The following is a 21,470-nucleotide window of genomic DNA, read 5'->3' on the forward strand; positions in this document are numbered from 1 at the left end:
CTCTTCAACAGTGAGCTGGTGTGAAATCATTAGTGGTCTGAGGCCTCCTCCTCTGGTGGCTTCATGTTACAAGTGTTCAGGCACTGAGGGGTTTTTGTTCAGGTCTACTGATGGTTTGTTTTATTGTGTGTCTCTGGCACAGTAATACACAGCAGTGTCTTCAGGCTGCACATTCTGTCCATTTAGAGTCACTCTGTTGCTGGAAGAGTCTAAGTCCATACTGAACTTGTTCTTTAGTGAATCTTTGTAGTATTTGGTCTGCCCAACACGTTCACTTCAGGCTGTCTGATCCAACCTGTGTAGTAGGTGCTAATAGAATAAGAGACCTGACAGGTGATGGTGAGACGTTGATCTGGCTGCACAGTCACAGAGGCTGGCTGTGTCAACTGTTGACAATTCACACCTGTTAAAAAGAAGAAAATGTTTTGTTATAAATGATCAAGTTCTACAGCAAGAGAAGAAATGTTGACTATGACAAATCCAGAGAGACTCACAGGATCCAGCTGCCAACAGCAGCAGCAGAGCTACAGAAAACATGGTTTATGGTGAAGCTGACGAGCTGTGAACTCCACTGACAGTCTGATCTGAAGTTTTTATAGCTGAGTAACAAGGAAGGTCACTGAGTTTGCATAGAATCAAACACATGAAGCATCAGTGTTGGTCTAACTGGAGCCAACAGAACAGTCAAAAGTTGATTGACTGCTTTTCTTCTTTTCCTGTGTTCTATTTATGTCTGAATGTTTTATTAAACCAAATTGTTAGTTACATTTATTACATAACAAAACACATTCAATCAATTAACATTACAATAACAACGGTTATAAACACCAAACAGACCAACCACCAAGAATGTTACTTTCTGTCAGCCATGTTTGAAGTCTGTGTATCTTTTTAAATTTTTAACAATTTACTTTTAAAATGCTGTGAGCTATTTTCCTGAGATAATTGGTTTACTCCTTCCGCAGATGCATTTACTTCAAACATATGGGCACATCATTCTATTATCAATTTATTTGCTGACTTTCTTTTTTGTTAGACATAAAAATACTGACAGCAGCCGTGTGGGATCATGTGAATAGTTTAATAATATTTACTTTAATGGCTTAGATGTTTGAAGACACGAACATGCAGAGAAACCTGGAGACTCGAGAGAAATTATATCAAATAATTCAATTAAAATTCAACTTTCCTCACAGGTTGTCAGACGGAGCAGATAATGTTACCTTAAAGGGCATAAATATTGAAACAATGTTGATATATGATTAACTTACTGAACGTTTAATGATGCCTTGAACAGATTAGATTTGAAATTTAAAATGTTTACACTAAAATGAAGATATCTTAGTCCTGTATGACACTGTTAAAAGGCCAGTAGAAAATGTGTTGCATTTGAAATCTTGTACATGCAAAACTTATTGAGGGAGCAAGTGTGGGTTGAGAGAGAGAGAGAGAGAGAGAGAGAGAGAGAGAGAGAGAGAGAGAGAGAGAGAGAGAGAGAGAGAGAGAGAGAGAGAGAGAGAGAGAGAGAGAGAGAGAGAGAGAGAGAGAGAGAGAGAGAGAGAGAGAGAGAGAGAGAGAGAGAGAGAGAGAGAGAGAGAGAGAGAGAGAGAGAGAGAGAGAGAGAGAGAGAGAGAGAGACTGTAAATGCCTTAAAGCAGAACTAAAGAAAATTAGATCCATAAAAAAATGCTGATCTGTCTTCTGTGTCTTTAAAGAATAAACTGCAGAATACAAATGCTATAAGACAGGTTTACAATGATTTTGCACGTGCCTGAGACTAATCCACTCTGCTCAGTTTCTTTTGTTTTTTTAATTGTTTTTTCATAATTATTCTTCATAGATGTGTCAGCCAACATTCATCTCAGCAGGTAAAGAAAAAAGAGACTTGATGACGGACAGTCTGCAGACTGACCATGGAAAGTATCTGTGATCTCACTCTGATCTCCTGCAGACCGAGCAAAGCTCATCATCAGTCTATTAACCAGTGAATACATGTTGGATATCAAAAGCATTTCACAGTGAGAGTGTTGTTTATTGTTTAGTGATTATGTTCTATGAGGATTATTTTTGAATGAAGCATTAAAGCTTTGTCACTGATCAGGTTAAATGATTTGTAAATGGAAGATGCTTAAATCGTTGTTTAGAAATATTCTGCTGCCAAAAGAAATTACAATTCAGCCCAATTAAAATATCATTGATTCCAAAAATGTCTTTGTGTGTAAACATTTTTTCATTTTCTTGAACTATCTGGAGTGAGGACATTAAGTAGAAGGGTCTTATCAGTGGTGAAGGATTTTTTACAGCTGTTCATCCAACTCCAGTCACTGTGGCTCTCGAGCACAATAATAAACAGCAGAATCTTCAGTCTTCAGACTGTTCATCTGCAGATACAGCTGCTGTCTGCTGTTGTCTCTGGAGATGGTAAACCGGCCTTGGACTGACTGAGAGTAGTAGTTGGTGCTACCACCATTATTATTCCAGGCAATCCACTCCAGTCCTTTTCCAGGAGCCTGTCTGATCCAGGCCATCCAGTAGTCACTGAATGTGAATCCAGATGTTGTACAGGTCAGTCTGTGGGATTCTCCAGGCCTTTTAACCACTGGTTCAGATTCTGTGAGAGTCTGACCATCAACACCTGTCAAGATAAAATGATAAAATAGTCACTTGTTGTAAATTGGCAGCATTTTGAAGACGGATTCAATTCAGGATCAGAAAAAAATCTTCACCTGCCCAGCAGAGAGTTAAAAGCAGCAGTCCTGTCCTATAGTCCATCATGTTAAACTGTGTGTCCACTGTTCTCTGTCATCCTCTCTGCAGTCAGATAAGTAGAGGTGGAAGACATCTGAGTTTTGCATTGACTCCTCCTCACAGGGAGGATTTGAAATTCATCTTTAAAACAAATGAGGGATATGGAATAAATGAAGATCCTTTTTAAAATGAAACAATGGAATACAATCTGTTTCTCAGCTTTAGACCAGATTCAAATTTTTGTTGTTATTTATACACTCGTTGACAATAATGTAAAGAGCTCATCTACAAAGATATTATGTATCAGTATGTATTTTTAGTTCTTTTCTGATCAGTTGCATAATGAAACAAACAATTAAATAATCATGTCTGATCATTGTAAAAGCAAATACTTTCAGTCCAGTCTATATTGTTTACATAAGTGTTTTCAGTGTTTCCCTCCTCACTATAACAGTGACCTGGTGTGAGATCATTAGTGGTCTGAGGGCTCCTCCTCTGGTGGCTTCATGTTACAAGTGTTCAGGCACTGAGGGGTTTTTGTTCAGGTCTACTGATGGTTTATGTTATTGTGTGTGTCTGGCACAGTAATACACAGCAGTGTCTTCAGGCTGCACATTCTGTCCATTTAGAGTCACTGTGTTGCTGGAAGAGTCTAAGTCGATACTGAACTTGTTCTTTAGTGAATCTTTATAGTCAGAGCCTCCAGTATATCTCCTTCCAATCCACTCCAGTGTTTTCCCTGCAGGCTGTCTGATCCAAGCTGTGTAGTGGCTGCTAACAGAATAAGAGACCTGACAGGTGATGGTGAGACGTTGACCTGGCTGCACAGTCACAGAGGCTGGCTGTGTCAACTGTTCACACTTCACACCTGTTAAAAAAGAAAATGTTTTGTTATAAATGATCAAGTTCTAAAGCAAGAGAAGAAATGTTGACCATGACAAATCCAGAGAGACTCACAGGATCCAGCTGCCAACAGCAGCAGCAGAGCTACAGAAAACATGGTTTATAGTGAAGCTGACGAGCTGTGAACTCCACTGACAGTCTGATCTGAAGTTTTTATAGCTGAGTAACAAGGAAGGTCACTGAGTTTGCATAGAATCAAACACATGAAGCTTCAGTGTTGGTCTAACTGGAGCCAATAGAAATGTCTGTTCAGTGTTACTGTCAACACCTCATACCACATGTAATTAATTATTAATGTGTCAGCACATAACTTTTTTAATGCAGCAATTATTCTTCTATATATATTTACTTATTACCTGTATTTACTTACTAAACCTGTGTGACAATAAACAAAAAACTGCATGCTTTAGCTGAAATGAAAACTGTGGTATAGTTCTTGCATTTGTATGTAATTATCACCACATTATACCTTTATCTTTGTGGTTGTGTCATTTCAGATCAATGAGAACACCAAAGTGTCTTATCTTAGTTACAGACGAGGCAGAAACTTGACAATGACTGACCTCTAGTAATTGTATAGTAGAAACTGCAACATTTTTTTTCACTCTCATCATATGAATCAATTTTTAATCCACATCATTTACAGATATTATATGTCTTTATTCAGAGGAACGTAATGCATTTGAAGAGTTTTCAGCAGCCACATTGTTGTACAAATTTTCCTTTTTAGGATTTTCTTGTTTAATGTTTAGTCATATTTCTTGTGAAAGAATAAAGTATTGGTGATGTGAAGCATATACTCTTATTTAAAGATGTCATATGTAAATCAAATATTTGATATGTAATGTATATAACACAATAACACTTAACACTCAGGCTGAAATATGAGGATTGATGGATTTTGTACAGCTGTTCAACCAACTCCAGTCACTGTGAGTCTCCAGCACAATAATAAACAGCAGAATCTTCAGTCTTCAGACTGTTCATCTGCAGATACAGCTGCTGTCTGCTGTCGTCTCTGGAGATGGTAAACCGGCCTTGGACTGACTGAGAGTAGGATTTGCTGCTACCAGTGTCATCATGCCAGGCAATCCACTCCAGTCCTTTACCAGGAGCCTGTCTGATCCAGCTCATCTCGTAGCTGCTGAATGTGAATCCAGAGCCTGTACAGGTCAGTCTGTGGGATTCTCCAGGTCTTTTAACCACTGATTCAGATTCTGTCAGAGTCTGACCATCAACACCTGTCAACACAAAAAGCAATAGAGTCAGGTGTTTTAAGCTTGTTAGATTTCAAAAACAAATGTAACTCAAGAGAATCTCTTCACCTGCCCAGCAGAGAGTTAAAAGCAGCAGTCCTGTCCTATAGTCCATCATGTTAAACTGTGTGTCCACTGTTCTCTGTCATCCTCTCTGCAGTCAGATAAGTAGAGGTGGAAGACATCTGAGTTTTGCATCGACTCCTCCTCACAGTATTGAACTGGATATTACCAGGACCACAGTTACTGTGTGATGAAACTGGAGTGTTAATGTTAGTATTGTACACTAGTCATTCCCCCAAGAGTCCCACTTGTTTCAGTACAATTTGTTTAATATTTAAATAGGTTGGGCCTCATTATGAAGAATATTTATCAGTTACATTATACCCCAATAAACAAAAAAAGGACAGTTTTAATAAGCCCCTAAAGTGACGTTGTTAACATGTATTGTTATTTGAAAAAAAAAAAAAAAAAGCTATGTATTGTATGTTTTTCAATCAATATTATCAAATCAAATTATCCAGTTAGAAAAAAAACTGAGACATTGGAAAAGTTGGAAGACGAATATGTTTTATATATTATATGTACCCATTTAAATTAATTGTTGCTGAACTAATGTCAACTCTTCTGTCCTCTCACTGACACAAACTTCAGTTCCTTATGAAGCAACACTCATTCATTTGATTATTTTCATGAGAGAGTAACTCAGTTAAACTATTTAGAGAGGTGAAACTGAAATTAAAAGAAGCTGTAAAATGCTTTCATCATTTAGACATCATGGGAAAGCATCTTATTTTTGTAAAACATCAAAGTCTAGTTATCAGTTATTTTTTGCAAAAGGTCTGCATAATATAATCCATATAATGATTACTGTTATTCTTTATTGTATTACATCATGCTCTGTTGTATTAGCTTGTATTGCTAAATAATATAATAAATATTGATGTTTAGGCTGCTTCTCTCTTCAACAGTGAGCTGGTGTGAAATCATTAGTGGTCTGAGGGCTCCTCCTCTGGTGGCTTCATGTTACAAGTGTTCAGGCACTGAGGGGTTTTTGTTCAGGTCTACTGATGGTTTGTGTTATTGTGTGTCTCTGGCACAGTAATACACAGCAGTGTCTTCAGGCTGCACATTCTGTCCGTTCAGAGTCACTGTTTTGCTGGAAGAGTCTAAGCTGATACTGAACTTGTTCTTTAGTGAGTCTTTGTAGTCTGTTGTGTATCCAGCAGCAGCCACTCCAATCCACTCCAATCCATTCCCTGCAGGCTGTCTGATCCAAGCTGTTGAATAGCTGCTAAGAGAATAAGAGACCTGACAGGTGATGGTGAGACGTTGACCTGGCTGCACAGTCACAGAGGCTGGCTGTGTCAACTGTTCACACTTCACACCTGTTAAAAAAGAAAATGTTTTGTTATAAATGATCAAGTTCTACAGCAAGAGAAGAAATGTTGACTATGACAAATCCAGAGAGACTCACAGGATCCAGCTGCCAACAGCAGCAGCAGAGCTACAGAAAACATGGTTTATGGTGAAGCTGACGAGCTGTGAACTCCACTGACAGTCTGATCTGAAGTTTTTATAGCTGAGTAACAAGGAAGGTCACTGAGTTTGCATAGAATCAAACACATGAAGCATCAGTGTTGGTCTAACTGGAGCCAATAGAAGAGTCTGTTCATAGTTACTGTCAACACCTCATACCACATGTAATTAATTATTAATGTGTCAGCACATAACTTTTTTAATGCAGCAATTATTCTTCTATAAATATTTACTTATTACCTGTATTTACTTGCTAAACCTGTGTGACAATAAACAAAAAACTACATGCTTTAGCTGAAATGAAAACTGTGGTATAGTTCTTGCATTTGTATGTAATTATCACCACATTATACCTTTATCTTTGTGGTTGTGTCATTTCAGATCAATGAGAACACCAAAGTGTCTTATCTTAGTTACAGACGAGACTGAAACTTGACAATGACTGACCTCTAGTGATTGTATAGTAGAAACTGCAACATTTTCTTTCACGCTCATCATATGAATCAATTTTTAATCCACATCATTTACAGATATTATATGTCTTTATTCAGAGGAACGTAATGCATTTGAAGAGTTTTCAGCAGCCACATTGTTGTACAAATTCTCCTTTTTAGGATTTTCTTGTTCAATGTTTAGTCATATTTCTTGTGAAAGAATAAAGTATGGGTGATGTGAAGCATATACTCTTATATAAAGATGTCATATGAAATCAATTATTTGATATGTAATATATACAACACAATAACACTTAAAACTCAGGCTCCACCAGACTGAAATATGAGGATTGATGGATTTTGTACAGCTGCTCAACCAACTTCAGTCACTGTGAGTGTCGAGCACAATAATAAACAGCAGAATCTTCAGTCTTCAGACTGTTCATCTGCAGATACAGCTGCTGTCTGCTGTTGTCTCTGGAGATGGTAAACCGGCCTTGGACTGACTGAGAGTAGTATTTGTCGCTACCACCACCGCTGCTGATATAAGCAATCCACTCCAGTCCTTTTCCAGGAGCCTGTCTGATCCAGTACATCTCGTAGCTACTGAATGTGAATCCAGAGGCTGTACAGGTCAGTCTGTGGGATTCTCCAGGTCTTTTAACCACTGGTTCAGATTCTGTCAGAGTCTGACCATCAACACCTGTCAACACAAAAAGCAATAGAGTCAGGTGTTTTAAGCTTGTTAGATTTCAAAAACAAATGTAACTCAAGAGAATCTCTTCACCTGCCCAGCAGAGAGTTAAAAGCAGCAGTCCTGTCCTATAGTCCATCATGTTAAACTGTGTGTCCACTGTTCTCTGTCATCCTCTCTGCAGTCAGATAAGTAGAGGTGGAAGACGTTTGAGTTTTGCATTGACTCCTCCTCACAGGGAGGAGAGAAGTGGTTTGCATTTGACTTTCTTTTTTATATTTATAAAATATTGTTCCACAGTGAGAGAAAAGTCTTCAGAAGTTTAATTTTATTATTGTAATTTAGGTTGTTAAAAACTGATTTTTGGTTGAATTATATTGTTCATGAGGTTTATTCACAAGACAAAACATCACACAACTGAAAACTCTGAAAAATTCATGATACTGATTCAGTAACTAGTGCATTTGTGATTGAGAGAATATGTTTTGTTTTTTCCAATAGTGATTTTGTTACAAGTGTTCAGGCACTGAGGGGTTTTTGTTCAGGTCTACTGATGGTTTGTGTTATTGTGACTCTCTGGCACAGTAATACACAGCAGTGTCTTCAGGCTGCACATTCTGTCCATTTAGAGTCACTCTGTTGCTGGAAGAGTCTAAGTCGATACTGAACTTGTTCTTTAGTGAATCTTTGTAGTAAGAGTCTCCAGTATATCTCGATCCAATCCACTCCAGTGCTTTCCCTGCAGGCTGTCTGATCCAACCTGTGTAGTAGCTGCCAACAGAATAAGAGACCTGACAGGTGATGGTGAGACGTTGACCTGGCTGCACAGTCACAGAGGCTGGCTGTGTCAACTGTTCACACTTCACACCTGTTAAAAAAGAAAATGTTTTGTCATAAATGATCAAGTTCTACAGCAAGAGAAGAAATGTTGACTATGACAAATCCAGAGAGACTCACAGGATCCAGCTGCCAACAGCAGCAGCAGAGCTACAGAAAACATGGTTTATGGTGAAGCTGACGAGCTGTGAACTCCACTGACAGTCTGATCTGAAGTTTTTATAGCTGAGTAACAAGGAAGGTCACTGAGTTTGCATAGAATCAAACACATGAAGCTTCAGTGTTGGTCTAACTGGAGCCAATAGAAGAGTCTGTTCAGTGTTACTGTCAACACCTCCGACATCAGATTAATGTGTCAGCACATCTATTTTTACTACAGCATTTATTCCTCTATTTAATTGTTATCTGTATTTACTTACTAAACCTCTGTGACAAGACACAAACAAATGCATCCTTTAGCTGAGATGAAAACTGTGGTATAGTTCCTTCATTAGTTGATTTGGATTCTGAGTCATGGGGAAGGCAAAAGAATTGTCAAAGGATCTGCGGGAAAAGTTAGTTGAACTGTTTAAAACAGGAAAGGGATATAAAAAGATATCCAAGGACTTGAGAATGCCAATCAGTAGTGTTCAAACTCTAATTAAGAAGTGGAAAATGAGGGATTCTGTTGAAACCAAACCACGGTCAGGTAGACCAACAAATATTTCAGCCACAACTGCCAGGAAAATTGTTCAGGATGCAAAGAAAAACCCACAAATAACTTCAGCTGAAATACAGGACTCTCTGGAAAAAAAGTGGCGTGGCTGTTTCAAGATGCACAATAAGGAGGCGCTTGAAGAAAAATGGGCTGCATGGTCGAGTCGCCAGAAGAAAGCCATTACTATGCAAATGCCACAAAGCATCCCGCTTACAATACGCCAAACAGCACCGAGACAAGCCTCAAAACTTCTGGAACAAAGTCATTTGGAGTGATGAGACCAAAATTGAACTTTTTGGCCACAACCATAAACATTACATTTGGAGAGGAGTCAACAAGGCCTATGATGAAAGGTACACCATTCCTACTGTGAAATTCGGAGGTGGATCGCTGATGTTTTGGGGATGTGTGAGCTACAAAGGCACAGGAAACTTGGTCAAAATTGATGGCAGGATGAATTCAGCATGTTATCAGAAAATACTGGAGGAAAATTTGCACTCATCAGCCCGGAAGCTGCGCATGGGATGTACTTGGACTTTCCAACATGTCAACGATCCAAAACACAAGGCCAAGTCGACCTGTCATTGGCTACAGCAGAATAAAGTGAAGGTTCTGGAGTGGCCATCTCAGTCTCCTGACCTCAATATCATTGAGCCACTCTGGGGAGATCTCAAACGTGCAATTCATGCAAGACAGTCCAAGAATTTACAGGAACTGGAGGCTTTTTGCCAAGAGGAATGGGCAGCTTTACCATCTGAGAAAATAAAGAACCTCATCCACAACTACCACAAAAGACTTCAAGCTGTCATTGATGATAAAGGGGGCAATACACGGTATTAAGAACTGGGGTATGTAAACTTTTGATCAGGGTCATTTGGGTAGTTTCTGTTGTCATTATGATTTAAAAAGAGCAAACACAGTTGTTTGATAATAAATGGCTTCACCCAACCACTAACCATGAGTGAAAGAAAAGTTTTTGTGTTATCATTCATATTCTCTGAAAAATGGCCAAGAAATCTGAAATTCTGCCAGGGTATGTAAACTTATGAGCACAACTGTATAACACAGTAACACTTAAAACTGAGGCTCCACCAGACTGAAATATGAGGATTGATGGATTTTGTACAGCTGTTCAACCAACTCCAGTCACTGTGAGTCTCGAGCACAATAATAAACAGCAGAATCTTCAGTCTTCAGACTGTTCATCTGCAGATACACCTGCTGTCTGCTGTTGTCTCTGGAGATGGTAAACCGGCCTTGGACTGACTGAGAGTAGTATTTGCCACTACCACCACCGCTGCTGATAGCAGTAATCCACTCCAGTCCTTTTCCAGGAGCCTGTCTGATCCAGGCCATCGCATAGCTGCTGAATGTGAACCCAGAGGCTGTACAGGTCAGTCTGTGGGATTCTCCAGGCCTTTTAACAGCTGGTTCAGATTCTGTCAGAGTCTGACCATCAACACCTGTAACAAAAAAAATAGATAACTGGGAAGTTGATTAAATGCTTCAAAGTTTTAAAGACAACTTCAACTCAGGATCAGAGAATCTCTTCACCTGCCCAGCAGAGAGTTAAAAGCAGCAGTCCTGTCCTATAGTCCATCATGTTAAACTGTGTGTCCACTGTTCTCTGTCATCCTCTCTGCAGTCAGATAAGTAGAGGTGGAAGACATCTGAGTTTTGCATTGACTCCTCCTCACAGTATTGAACTGGATATTACCAGGACCACAGTTACTGTGTGATGAAACTGGAGTGTTAATGTTAGTATTGTATTGTACACTAGTCATTCCCCCAAGAGTCCCACTTGTTTCAGTACAATTTGTTTAATATGTAAATAGGTTGGGCCTCATTATGAAGAATATTTATCAGTTACAATATGCCCCAATAAACAAAAAAAGGACAGTTTTAATAAGCTCTTAAAGTGACGATGTTAAAATGTATTGTTATTTGAAAAAAAAAAAAAAAAGCCATGTATTGTATGTTTTTCAATCAATAAAGTGAAATTATCCAGTGAAAAAAAAACTGAGACATTAGAAAAGTTGGAAGACAAATATGTTTTATATATTATATGTACCCATTTAAATTAATTGTTGCTGAACTAATGTCAACTCTTCTGTCCTCTCACTGACACAAACTTCAGTTCCTTATGAAGCAACACACATTCATTTGATTATTTTCATGAGAGAGTAAATCAGTTAAACTATTTAGAGAGGTGAAACTGAAATTAAAAGAAGCTGTAAAATGCTTTCATCATTTAGACATCATGGGAAAGCATCTTATTTTTGTAAAACATCAAAGTTATCAGTTATTTTTTGGAAAAGGTCTGCATAATATAATCCATATAATGATTAATGTTATTCTTTATTGTATTACATCATGCTCTGTTGTATTAGCTTGATCATTGCTAAATAATATAATAAATATTGATGTTTAGGCTGCTTCTCTCTTCAACTGTGACCTGGTGTGAAATCATTAGTGGTCTGAGGGCTCCTCCTCTGGTGGCTTCATGTTACAAGTGTTCAGGCACTGAGGGGTTTTTGTTCAGGTCTACTGATGGTTTGTGTTATTGTGTGTCTCTGGCACAGTAATACACAGCAGTGTCTTCAGGCTGCACATTCTGTCCATTTAGAGTCACTCTGTTGCTGGAAGAGTCTAAGTCGATACTAAACTTGTTCTTTAGTGAATCTTTGTAGTATGAAGCTCCAGTATATCTCCTTCCAATCCACTCCAGTCCTTTCCCTGCAGGCTGTCTGATCCAAGCTGTGGCATATGTGCTAACAGAATAAGAGACCTGACAGGTGATTGTGAGACGTTGACCTGGCTGCACAGTCACAGAGGCTGGCTGTGTCAACTGTTCACAATTCACACCTGTTAAAAAAGAAAATGTTTTGTTATAAATGATCAAGTTCTACCACAAGAGAAGAAATGTTGACTATGACAAATCCAGAGAGACTCACAGGATCCAGCTGCCAACAGCAGCAGCAGAGCTACAGAAAACATGGTTTATGGTGAAGCTGACGAGCTGTGAACTCCACTGACAGTCTGATCTGAAGTTTTTATAGCTGAGTAACAAGGAAGGTCACTGAGTTTGCATAGAATCAAACACATGAAGCATCAGTGTTGGTCTAACTGGAGCCAATAGAAGAGTCTGTTTGGTGTTGCTGTCAACACCTCATACATCAGATTAATGTGTCAGCACATCTATTTTTACTACAGCATTTATTCCTCTATTTAATTGTTATCTGTATTTACTTACTAAACTTGTGTGACAATACACAAACAAATGCATCCTTTAGCTGAGATGAAAACTGTGGTATAGTTCCTGCATTAGTTGATTTACTTTTTGTCATTATCACCATATTTTACCTTTATCTTTGTGATTGCCTCAGTTCAGATCAATGCGAACACCATAGTGCCTCAGAAACTTGACAATGACTGACGTCTGCTGATTTTATAGTTGGAACTGCAACATTTGTTTTTAAATCTTATGATATGAATCACTTTTTAATCCACATCATTTACAGAAATTATATGTATTTATTCAATAGAACATAATGCATTTGAAGTTTGTTTTCAGCAGCCACATTGTTGTACAAATTCTCCTTATTAGGATTTTTGTTTTGTCATATTTCTTGTGAAAGAATAAAGTATTGGTGATGTGAAGCATATACTCTTATATAAAGATGTCATATGAAATCAATTATTTGATATGTAATATATATAACACAATAACACTTAAAACTCAGGCTCCACCAGACTGAAATATGAGGATTGATGGACTTTGTACAGCTGTTCAACCAACTTCAGTCACTGTGAGTCTCCAGCACAATAATAAACAGCAGAATCTTCAGTCTTCAGACTGTTCATCTGCAGATACAGCTGCTCTCTGCTGTTGTCTCTGGAGATGGTAAACCGGCCTTGGACTGACTGAGAGTAGTATTTGCTGCTACCAGTGTCATGCAAGGCAATCCACTCCAGTCCTTTTCCAGGAGCCTGTCTGATCCAGGCCATGTAGGAGCCACCAAAGTAAAACCCAGAGGCTGTACAGGTCAGTCTGTGGGATTCTCCAGGCCTTTTAACCACTGGTTCAGATTCTGTCAGAGTCTGACCATCAACACCTGTAACAAAAAAATTGATAGATAACTGGGAATTTGATTAAATGCTTCAAAGTTTTAAAGACAACTTCAACTCAGGATCAGAGAAAGTCTTCACCTGCCCAGCAGAGAGTTAACAGCAGCAGTCCTGTCCTATAGTCCATCATGTTAAACTGTTTGTCCACTGTTCTCTGTCATCCTCTCTGCAGTCAGATAAGTAGAGGTGGAAGACATCTGAGTTTTGCATTGACTCCTCCTCACAGGAGGAGAGAACAGGTTTGCATTTGACTTTCTTTTTTATATTTATAAAATATTATTCTACAGTGAGAGAAAAGTCTTCAGAAGTTTGATTTTATTATTGGAATTTTAGTTGTTAAAAACAGATTTTTGGTCGAATGACATTGTTCATAAGGTTTATTCACAAGACAAAACACACACACATACAAACCATCATACAACTGAAAACTTTGTTTTTTCCAATATTGATTTTATGGAAGAGACACTTTGTGAAGATCCATGTCTTGTTATATTATGACCTTTTTAAGACCAGGTTCTCAGCTGGATGAATTTCATCACCTGAAAGGTGTAATAGTGTTATTCAGTTTTCACTTCAGGAAACATACAGTAATATATTATAAAGTCAGCGTATTTGAATTGTTGAAAACAGTTGTTGTAAAATTTAATTAAGAACCATTGATAAAATCTAAATACTGTTTCTCTCTTGACTGTAACAGTGAACTGGTGTGAAATCATTAGTGGTCTGAGGGCTCCTCCTCTGGTGGCTTCATGTTACAAGTGTTCAGGCACTGAGGGGTTTTTGTTCAGGTCTACTGATGGTTTGTGTTATTGTGACTCTCTGGCACAGTAATACACAGCAGTGTCTTCAGGCTGCACATTCTGTCCATTTAGAGTCACTGTGTTGCTGGAAGAGTCTGTTTCAATACTGAATTTGCTCTTTAGTGAATCTTTGTAGTGAGAGCCACCAGTATATCTCATTCCAATCCACTCCAGTCCTTTCCCTGCAGGCTGTCTGATCCAAGCTGTGTAGTAGCTGCCAACAGAATAAGAGACCTGACAGGTGATGGTGAGACGTTGACCTGGCTGCACAGTCACAGAGGCTGGCTGTGTCAACTGTTCACACTTCACACCTGTTAAAAAGAAAATGTTTTGTTATCAATGATCATGTTATCCAGCAAGTGAAGAAATGTTGACTATGAAAAATCCAGAGAGACTCACAGGATCCAGCTGCCAACAGCAGCAGCAGAGCTACAGAAAACATGGTTTATGGTGAAGCTGACGAGCTGTGAACTCCACTGACAGTCTGATCTGAAGTTTTTATAGCTGAGTAACAAGGAAGGTCACTGAGTTTGCATAGAATCAAACACATGAAGCATCAGTGTTGGTCTAACTGGAGCCAATAGAAGAGTCTGTTTTGTGTTAAATTATCTGCAGAGTGAAAGCTTACCAGGAAAACATCTTTGCTTTACATATTGTAATTTTTAATTTCATTTTAGAGAATCTTTGTAGTTGGTTCTCCAATCAAAACTACTTTTTCCAGTCCACTCCAGTCTTCTCCATCTAGTTTATCTGATCTAAGCTGTTGTGCAGCTAAGAATTAAAAGAGACCTGACAGGTGATGGATCAGATATTAACCATCTCCTAAAAACGCCCACTATTCTCGTTGGGTCCGATACCTTTTTAGGGACCAAAATGCTGGATACCCCGGGTTTAAATACTCAGTTAGGGTTAATTTAAACTTGGTTGTAGGATCAGGGTTAGGCACTCTTTCTGCCGTGTTTGTGTGTTTTTGTGTTTTTGTGTGTGTGTGCGTGTGTGTGTGTGTGTGTGTGTGTGAAAAAGAGAAACAAATTCCCAAACCATATGGAAGCATCAAAATATTTATTCATTTATCACCTTCAGGAAGACAAGTATAGTTTTAAAGTTTTACCACAATAATAGAAAGACATGAACAATGAGAAAGTGGAATGTTACTTTTTTTTTTAATCAAAGACTTAATTATTCTCATTATTTTATCAATAAACAATAGATCCAAGGAAAACCACTAATAATCAAAGTTTATTTAATTTCTGTTTTACAATGCAGGTTGCAACTGAATTCAACATTCAGTCAACTTACCTGAAATAAGACTCAAACATTCAGGTGTTCACTCCTCACCTGTTTCACCAAACAAACTCTAATCACGATCAATATTAAAAGAAAGGTGTTAGTGAAGAACCTGAATGTTCCCAGCGGTGGAGGTAAATAAAGGAAGTAGTTTTTGTATGACTCTGCTATCACTGTCTCTCACTGTGTGTCTCTGGCACAGTAATACACTGCTGTGTCCTCGGTCTTCAGACTGTTCATCTGTAGATAGACTTTACTGCTGGAGTCATCTCTGGAGATGGTGAATCTGCCCTGGACTGACTGGGAGTAAAAGAAATGAGAACTGCCTGTGTGCACAAAAGCGATCCACTCCAGTCCTTTACCAGGAGCCTGTCTGATCCAATTCATAGGGTAGCTGCTGAATGTGAATCCAGAGGCTGTACAGGTCAGTCTGTGGGATTCTCCAGGTCTTTTAACCACTGATTCAGATTCTGTCAGAGCCTGACCATCAACACCTGTCAATATGAAAAAGAAAAGATCTATTGAAATAGGCTGGTGAAATAAATAAATGTTATGTAAAATTAAAATTTGTAAGAGTCTTCACCTGCCCAGCAGAGAGTTAAAAGCAGCAGTCCTGTCCTATAGTCCATCATGTTAAACTGTGTGTCCACTGTTCTCTGTCATCCTCTCTGCAGTCAGATAAGTAGAGGTGGAAGACATCTGAGTTTTGCATTGACTCCTCCCCACAGGAGGAGAGAAGTGACTTGGACTTGGTCCATCAGAGACCTTGTTTGCTGAACTCTGGCAAGTATAATGTACAACAGATAGAACAGTCCAGAATTTTGATATCTGAATTTTAGTTGTTTAAAAACAGTTTTCTGTCTAATAATAATGTTCATAAGGTTTACTCACACAAAAAACCCTATTAGATAAATAAGATAAATATATAATAATTAATTGAAAATTGATCCCAGAACTGCTAATAACAAATAACTTTTTAAAACATGATGTGGGTTTTTCTTATCTCAAACAATGCCTACAATTGCTGACATAAGATCATTCATAACCTTTATTTAGTATAAGTATTTATCATTCCATTCATTATTATTTAAACAATAGCACTGTTTAATTATTTGTATGTTGCATTTGAATACTGGAATTACTGCACAGGTGGTGTACCAGTTGTACACCTCAGCCAACCAGCCGAGTTGTAGGAAATATGGTCACAATCTCCCCTACCTGAGCTACAGAGCTGAGTAATAGTCAGAGGGGTTTTTGTCGTACATTATGACGTCACAGTGAAGTTGACCTTTGATCATTGGATATAAAATATCATCACTTAATTTTATCCTGATAGATATTTGAATTGATTTGTGTCATAAATATTGTATGAATTTGGGTTATGGCCAAAAACTTGTTTTATGTGGTCACAGTGAACTTGACTTTTGAGCTTTGAATAATTTCATTTTTTAATTTTTTTTTATAAATGGATGGGTACAGTTATTGTTAAATCAAGTTAACAATTCTTTACAAAATCTAAAGACTGTGAAATCATTAGTGGTCTGAGGGCTCCTCCTCTGGTGGCTTCATGTTACAAGTGTTCAGGCACTGAGGGGTTTTTGTTCAGGTCTACTGATGGTTTGTGTTATTGTGTGTGTCTGGCACAGTAATACACAGCAGTGTCCTCGGTCTTCAGACTGTTCATCTGTAGATAGAGTTTACTGCTGGAGTCATCTCTGGAGATGGTGAATCTGCCCTGCACTGACTGGGAGTAATATTTAGAAGAACTGCCTGTGTGCACAAAGGCGATCCACTCCAGTCCTTTACCAGGAGCCTGTCTGACCCAGTTCACATGGTAGCTACTCAATGTGAATCCAGAGGCTGTACAGGTCAGTCTGTGGGATTCTCCAGGCCTTTTAACCACTGATTCAGATTCTGTCAGAGTCTGACCATCAACACCTGTTAAGAGTATAAAAACATAAAGTCAAATATGTTGGTGAGACAAATAAAAACTATGTCAAATTATGATATGTGAATCTCTTCACCTGCCCAGCAGAGAGTTAAAAGCAGCAGTCCTGTCCTATAGTCCATCATGTTAAACTGTGTGTCCACTGTTCTCTGTCATCCTCTCTGCAGTCAGATAAGTAGAGGTGGAAGACATCTGAGTTTTGCATTGACTCCTCCTCACAGGGAGGAGAGAACTGGTTTGCACTTGAAAATCTTTGTTAAATTTAGAAATTAATAATCTACAGTGAAATAAAAGTCTTCAGACGTTGAATTTTGGAATTTTAGTTAACTAAAAACAGATTTTTGGTTGAATGACATTGTTCATAAGGTTTATTCACAAGAAAAAACATCACACAACTGAATTTTATCACTTGAAAGGTGTAATAGTGTTATTCAATTTTCACTTTGGGAAAACATACAGTAATGTTTCAGAGATTATAAAGTCAGCATATTTAAATTATTGAAAACAGTTTCTGTAAAAATTGAACCATTTAAAAAATCTAAAGACTTTCTAAAGAAGTTTCTCTCTTGACTGTAACAGTGAGCTGGTGTGAAATCATTAGTGGTCTGAGGGCTCCTCCTCTGGTGGCTTCATGTTACAAGTGTTCAGGCACTGAGGGGTTTTTGTGCAGGTCTACTGATGGTTTGTGTTATTGTGACTGTCTGGCACAGTAATACACAGCAGTGTCTTCAGGCTGCACATTCTGTCCATTTAGAGTCACTCTGTTGCTGGAAGAGTCTAAGTCGATACTAAACTTGTTCTTTAGTGAATCTTTGTAGAATGAATCTCCAGTATATTTGCCGCCAATCCACTCCAGTCCTTTCCCTGCAGGCTGTCTGATCCAATGTGTGCGATAGCTGCCAAGAGAATAAGAGACCTGACAAGTGATGGTGAGACGTTGACCTGGCTGCACAGTCACAGAGGCTGGCTGTGTCAACTGTTCACACTTCACACCTGTGGAGGAAAGCATGTTGAATATTGACTCAGTGTAATAACGGTCAGTGTGCTGTGATCAAACTGCTTGTTTCTCTTTCTCGGTGAGACTCACAGGATCCAGCAGCCAGCAGCAGCAGCAGAGCTACGGAAAACATGGTCGTCATTGAAGGTGATCTGATGGGAGCTTCTCTTCTTCTGTTGTAACTGATAGTATGATATCAAGTCTTTATAGCAGACTGTGAGGAGGTTCACTTTGCATAGAGAATGAAATTGGCAGAGTATAAAAGGAAGTTAGACTGGTTCCAATCCAATTCATAACTCATCATATTTGTCTCAGTCCTTCTAATCTGTGCTGCAGCTTCTGTGAGTTTTTAGACCTGGCAGGGGAAGGTTTGAGTCTGATCTTGATGGGCTGTCGGAGATGCTTGTTAAATCAGCTTTATTCCCTCAACAGGTGAACAAAACATTTAAAAAGAAAAAATCACATAGAGCCAAATGTTTTCCCTCTCCTGGATGAGACCTAATTGTTACATCTTGCAAACAGTTTTGTGTTCATCATCTTTTTTTTTCATTCATTATGTGTTTGATTGGTGACCTTTGAACCATTATTCAGCAGTTATAGTTTGTGGCAGTTGAATTATAACAGAACAAATGTTTCATTCATGCCTGATGGGAATATTATTAACCACTAAATTGCTGTAGAAAAGCACAGGCTGGTAAGAAGCCAAAGAATGAGGAAGTCGCAAACCACATCCTCAACTGATGCTTCACATTGTGTGTTTTCCTTTGTTTGTGTAAGTGAGATGCCAAACAGTTGCTGTTTCTGATCTGCTGCTGCCCCCTGCAGATCATTGCAAACATAGGTTATTTGAGGTTTTTGTAAAGCCTCTCGCCCCACTTTACCCAGTGTGTGTCTAGCACAGTAGTACACAGCCGAGTCCTCCAGCTTTAGGCTGGACAGTCTCAGATGCACAATACTGTTGCTGTTTTCTTTGGTGATTTCTATACGTCCTTGCAAACTGCTGGCATATACGGTTTTACTTGCATCGTAGTAAATAAGCCCCATCCATTCCAGTGCTTTTCCTGCAGGTTGTCTGACCCAGTGCATTCCATAGCTACTGAAAACAAATCCAGTTCCCCTGCAGGACAGACTGAGGGCTTCCTGAGGCTTTTTCAGTACTGAACTGGAGGGAATGGACTCCAGAGCCTGGCCATTCAAACCTACAAAAGAACCAGAAATAAAAAGAGAGAGGTGGGAATGAAAGAGAAGTAGGCTAAATGCCAGAACATTAAGTATATGCATTTTTTTAATGTTTATTATAGCTAAAGCAACTTACAGGGCAGACAGAGCGCTGTCAGCAGAACAGACAGTTTGTCCATCTTGATGAGACTGAAGATGAGAACTCAGCTGCTTCACACTGAGACTTGTCGTTGGGAAGACAGAAGTACAGCCACTCGAAAGCCTGGATTTGCATTGGGATTTTACAAGGGGAGGGGCAAATATTTTTAGATAAAAATATGTAACACAGAATTTTATGCTTTTTTTCCATCATTGGTTTCCCTCGAAAAACACTGACACACTTCATGCAACACTTTTTGCTTTTGATTCTTACCTGCTAAAATGATTAAATGATTAAAACCAGTCATAAAAGTCCTGACCTTCTGTGAAATTAAAGCTGTGCATCATTAATCCTTTTTACCTTGACTCCGCTGTTGTTCCAGTTTCACCAAGATCATTTTGCATGTCTGAAAATAGTTTGTATAGTTTCGTATAGTAGTATATCTTTTTCAACCCCTTGTCAGATACTGAAACTCTCACAATCATATCAGTCATATGTGACAGTTTCTTTAAATGGACAAAACCTATTCAGCACTTCATTTTATTAATGTATTCATTTTATAAAATATAAGCTTATAATATAAGCTTAATGATGATATAACTGTGAAAGAAATGTCACTTTCATTAACATTTACTCTTTTATTTACAACAATGTCTGTAAATGTGAGAAATGTGTTTTTATATGTGTGGTTAATTTGATCTGTCTGTACGTAGTGAACGTACAGTTTATGACCAGAATCAATGCTGTTATGTAAAAAGATAGAAAAAGTGATTTCATGGTATTATCTGACATCCTGCTCATGATGTCAGTTAATGCAGATCCTGTTCACATACACCATATACAGCCAGACCAAATTCACTACATTTGAAATTATTTCTTACTGATATTCAGTAAGAATTAATTTAATTAAGTTGTTTTTGTGTAATCAGACTGGTCATGTGCTCTTTTCATGGGTTTGTCATGCACAACAGCAAATAGATCAGCTACAAATGTGATGCTTGCGTGTACATTTGAGAATATCTTCTTAAGTCGCACTGAACCTTTAATTTTCTGGCATATATGGTTATGTAACAGGCTGAAAATATATAATTTAATAATTACAGTGAACAAGCATTAGAACGGCTGCAAGTCTTTAATAATCAGATTACTTGCATGCTGAGATTGACCATTCTGACAAATCCATTAATTTAGGTTAAAGTTAAATTATCATCACAACCTATAGCTGTGAAACAATGCTCTTATTTTATCAGATTTTTTTTTTTTTTTTATTAAAAAAAACAAAAGAATGATACATATTATGCACTGGCATGTGAGTCACAATCCTTCTAATACTACTTTCCCATCTGTTGTATTTCATTTAGTGATAATAGAAAGCTTCAGTCTCTGGCACTGTGTCAACAAACTGGAGTCAATACACAAACACAGATATGTATTCTGCATGGGTTTCCTTTTTCCAAATGCATAAAGACTGAAATCCAAAGAGTTGGTGGGACTGCAATTTTTATCATTAGTGTACAGTATCAAATTATAATAGTTTTTACAGTAAAATGTTTTTATAACATTTAGGTGCATTAATTCTTTATTTTCAAAAGAAGCTACTAAAAACAACTGTAATCTTTGACTGTGTATATGAAATTGTGTATATGTGCAGCATTAAGCCTATCTTTCTTTTTCTAGTCCAAAGCTGCAGAGATAATCCATAAGGGACCTCATCCCTCCTCTCTGGCATACGCAGATCACTACTGATCACGGTTTACACACACTCACATGCTGGCACTGAAAAAAGAAACCAGATGATACAACAAAATATAACAGTGAATTTCATTTAATAAGAAAAAATAAAAGAATTCACAAACAGTAACTCAGGATCTCAACAAAGGCTGA

General features: G+C 38.1%; 13 gene segments (V, D, J or C); all 13 read right to left on the reverse strand.

The window, feature by feature from the left end:
• Positions 1–2,321: 2,321 nt before the first annotated feature.
• Positions 2,322–2,775, reverse strand: LOC130184763 (Ig heavy chain V region 6.96-like). The segment is given in 2 exon segments: positions 2,322–2,635; positions 2,727–2,775. Coding segments are annotated over 2 exon segments (363 nt in total).
• Positions 2,776–4,578: 1,803 nt separating this feature from the next.
• On the reverse strand, positions 4,579–5,025 carry LOC130184764 (immunoglobulin heavy variable 3-48-like). The segment is given in 2 exon segments: positions 4,579–4,892; positions 4,977–5,025. Coding segments are annotated over 2 exon segments (363 nt in total).
• Positions 5,026–5,987: 962 nt separating this feature from the next.
• On the reverse strand, positions 5,988–6,427 carry LOC130185392 (Ig heavy chain V region XIG14-like). The segment is given in 2 exon segments: positions 5,988–6,295; positions 6,385–6,427. Coding segments are annotated over 2 exon segments (351 nt in total).
• Positions 6,428–7,266: 839 nt separating this feature from the next.
• Positions 7,267–7,716, reverse strand: LOC130184765 (Ig heavy chain V region 914-like). The segment is given in 2 exon segments: positions 7,267–7,583; positions 7,668–7,716. Coding segments are annotated over 2 exon segments (366 nt in total).
• Positions 7,717–8,137: 421 nt separating this feature from the next.
• On the reverse strand, positions 8,138–8,574 carry LOC130185317 (immunoglobulin heavy variable 4-38-2-like). The segment is given in 2 exon segments: positions 8,138–8,442; positions 8,532–8,574. Coding segments are annotated over 2 exon segments (348 nt in total).
• A 1,680-nt stretch (positions 8,575–10,254) lies between these two features.
• Positions 10,255–10,711, reverse strand: LOC130184766 (Ig heavy chain V region 914-like). The segment is given in 2 exon segments: positions 10,255–10,571; positions 10,663–10,711. Coding segments are annotated over 2 exon segments (366 nt in total).
• Positions 10,712–11,668: 957 nt separating this feature from the next.
• On the reverse strand, positions 11,669–12,105 carry LOC130185400 (Ig heavy chain V region 5A-like). The segment is given in 2 exon segments: positions 11,669–11,973; positions 12,063–12,105. Coding segments are annotated over 2 exon segments (348 nt in total).
• Positions 12,106–12,912: 807 nt separating this feature from the next.
• Positions 12,913–13,366, reverse strand: LOC130184767 (Ig heavy chain V region 6.96-like). The segment is given in 2 exon segments: positions 12,913–13,223; positions 13,318–13,366. Coding segments are annotated over 2 exon segments (360 nt in total).
• A 676-nt stretch (positions 13,367–14,042) lies between these two features.
• Positions 14,043–14,478, reverse strand: LOC130185390 (Ig heavy chain V region 5A-like). The segment is given in 2 exon segments: positions 14,043–14,347; positions 14,436–14,478. Coding segments are annotated over 2 exon segments (348 nt in total).
• Positions 14,479–15,102: 624 nt separating this feature from the next.
• On the reverse strand, positions 15,103–15,955 carry LOC130184592 (immunoglobulin heavy variable 3-21-like). The segment is given in 2 exon segments: positions 15,103–15,817; positions 15,907–15,955. Coding segments are annotated over 2 exon segments (363 nt in total).
• Positions 15,956–16,959: 1,004 nt separating this feature from the next.
• Positions 16,960–17,396, reverse strand: LOC130184594 (Ig heavy chain V region 6.96-like; the record flags this gene model as incomplete). The annotated part of the segment is given in 2 exon segments: positions 16,960–17,261; positions 17,348–17,396. Coding segments are annotated over 2 exon segments (351 nt in total), but the record flags the coding sequence as incomplete, so codon positions are not given.
• Positions 17,397–17,681: 285 nt separating this feature from the next.
• LOC130184593 (Ig heavy chain V region XIG14-like) lies at positions 17,682–18,444 on the reverse strand. The segment is given in 2 exon segments: positions 17,682–18,264; positions 18,359–18,444. Coding segments are annotated over 2 exon segments (357 nt in total).
• A 16-nt stretch (positions 18,445–18,460) lies between these two features.
• Positions 18,461–19,999, reverse strand: LOC130184591 (immunoglobulin heavy variable 3-33-like). The segment is given in 2 exon segments: positions 18,461–19,467; positions 19,584–19,999. Coding segments are annotated over 2 exon segments (576 nt in total).
• Positions 20,000–21,470: the final 1,471 nt, after the last annotated feature.

Source organism: Seriola aureovittata, chromosome 17 (assembly GCF_021018895.1).
Source record: "Seriola aureovittata isolate HTS-2021-v1 ecotype China chromosome 17, ASM2101889v1, whole genome shotgun sequence".
Taxonomy (NCBI): domain Eukaryota; kingdom Metazoa; phylum Chordata; class Actinopteri; order Carangiformes; family Carangidae; genus Seriola; species Seriola aureovittata.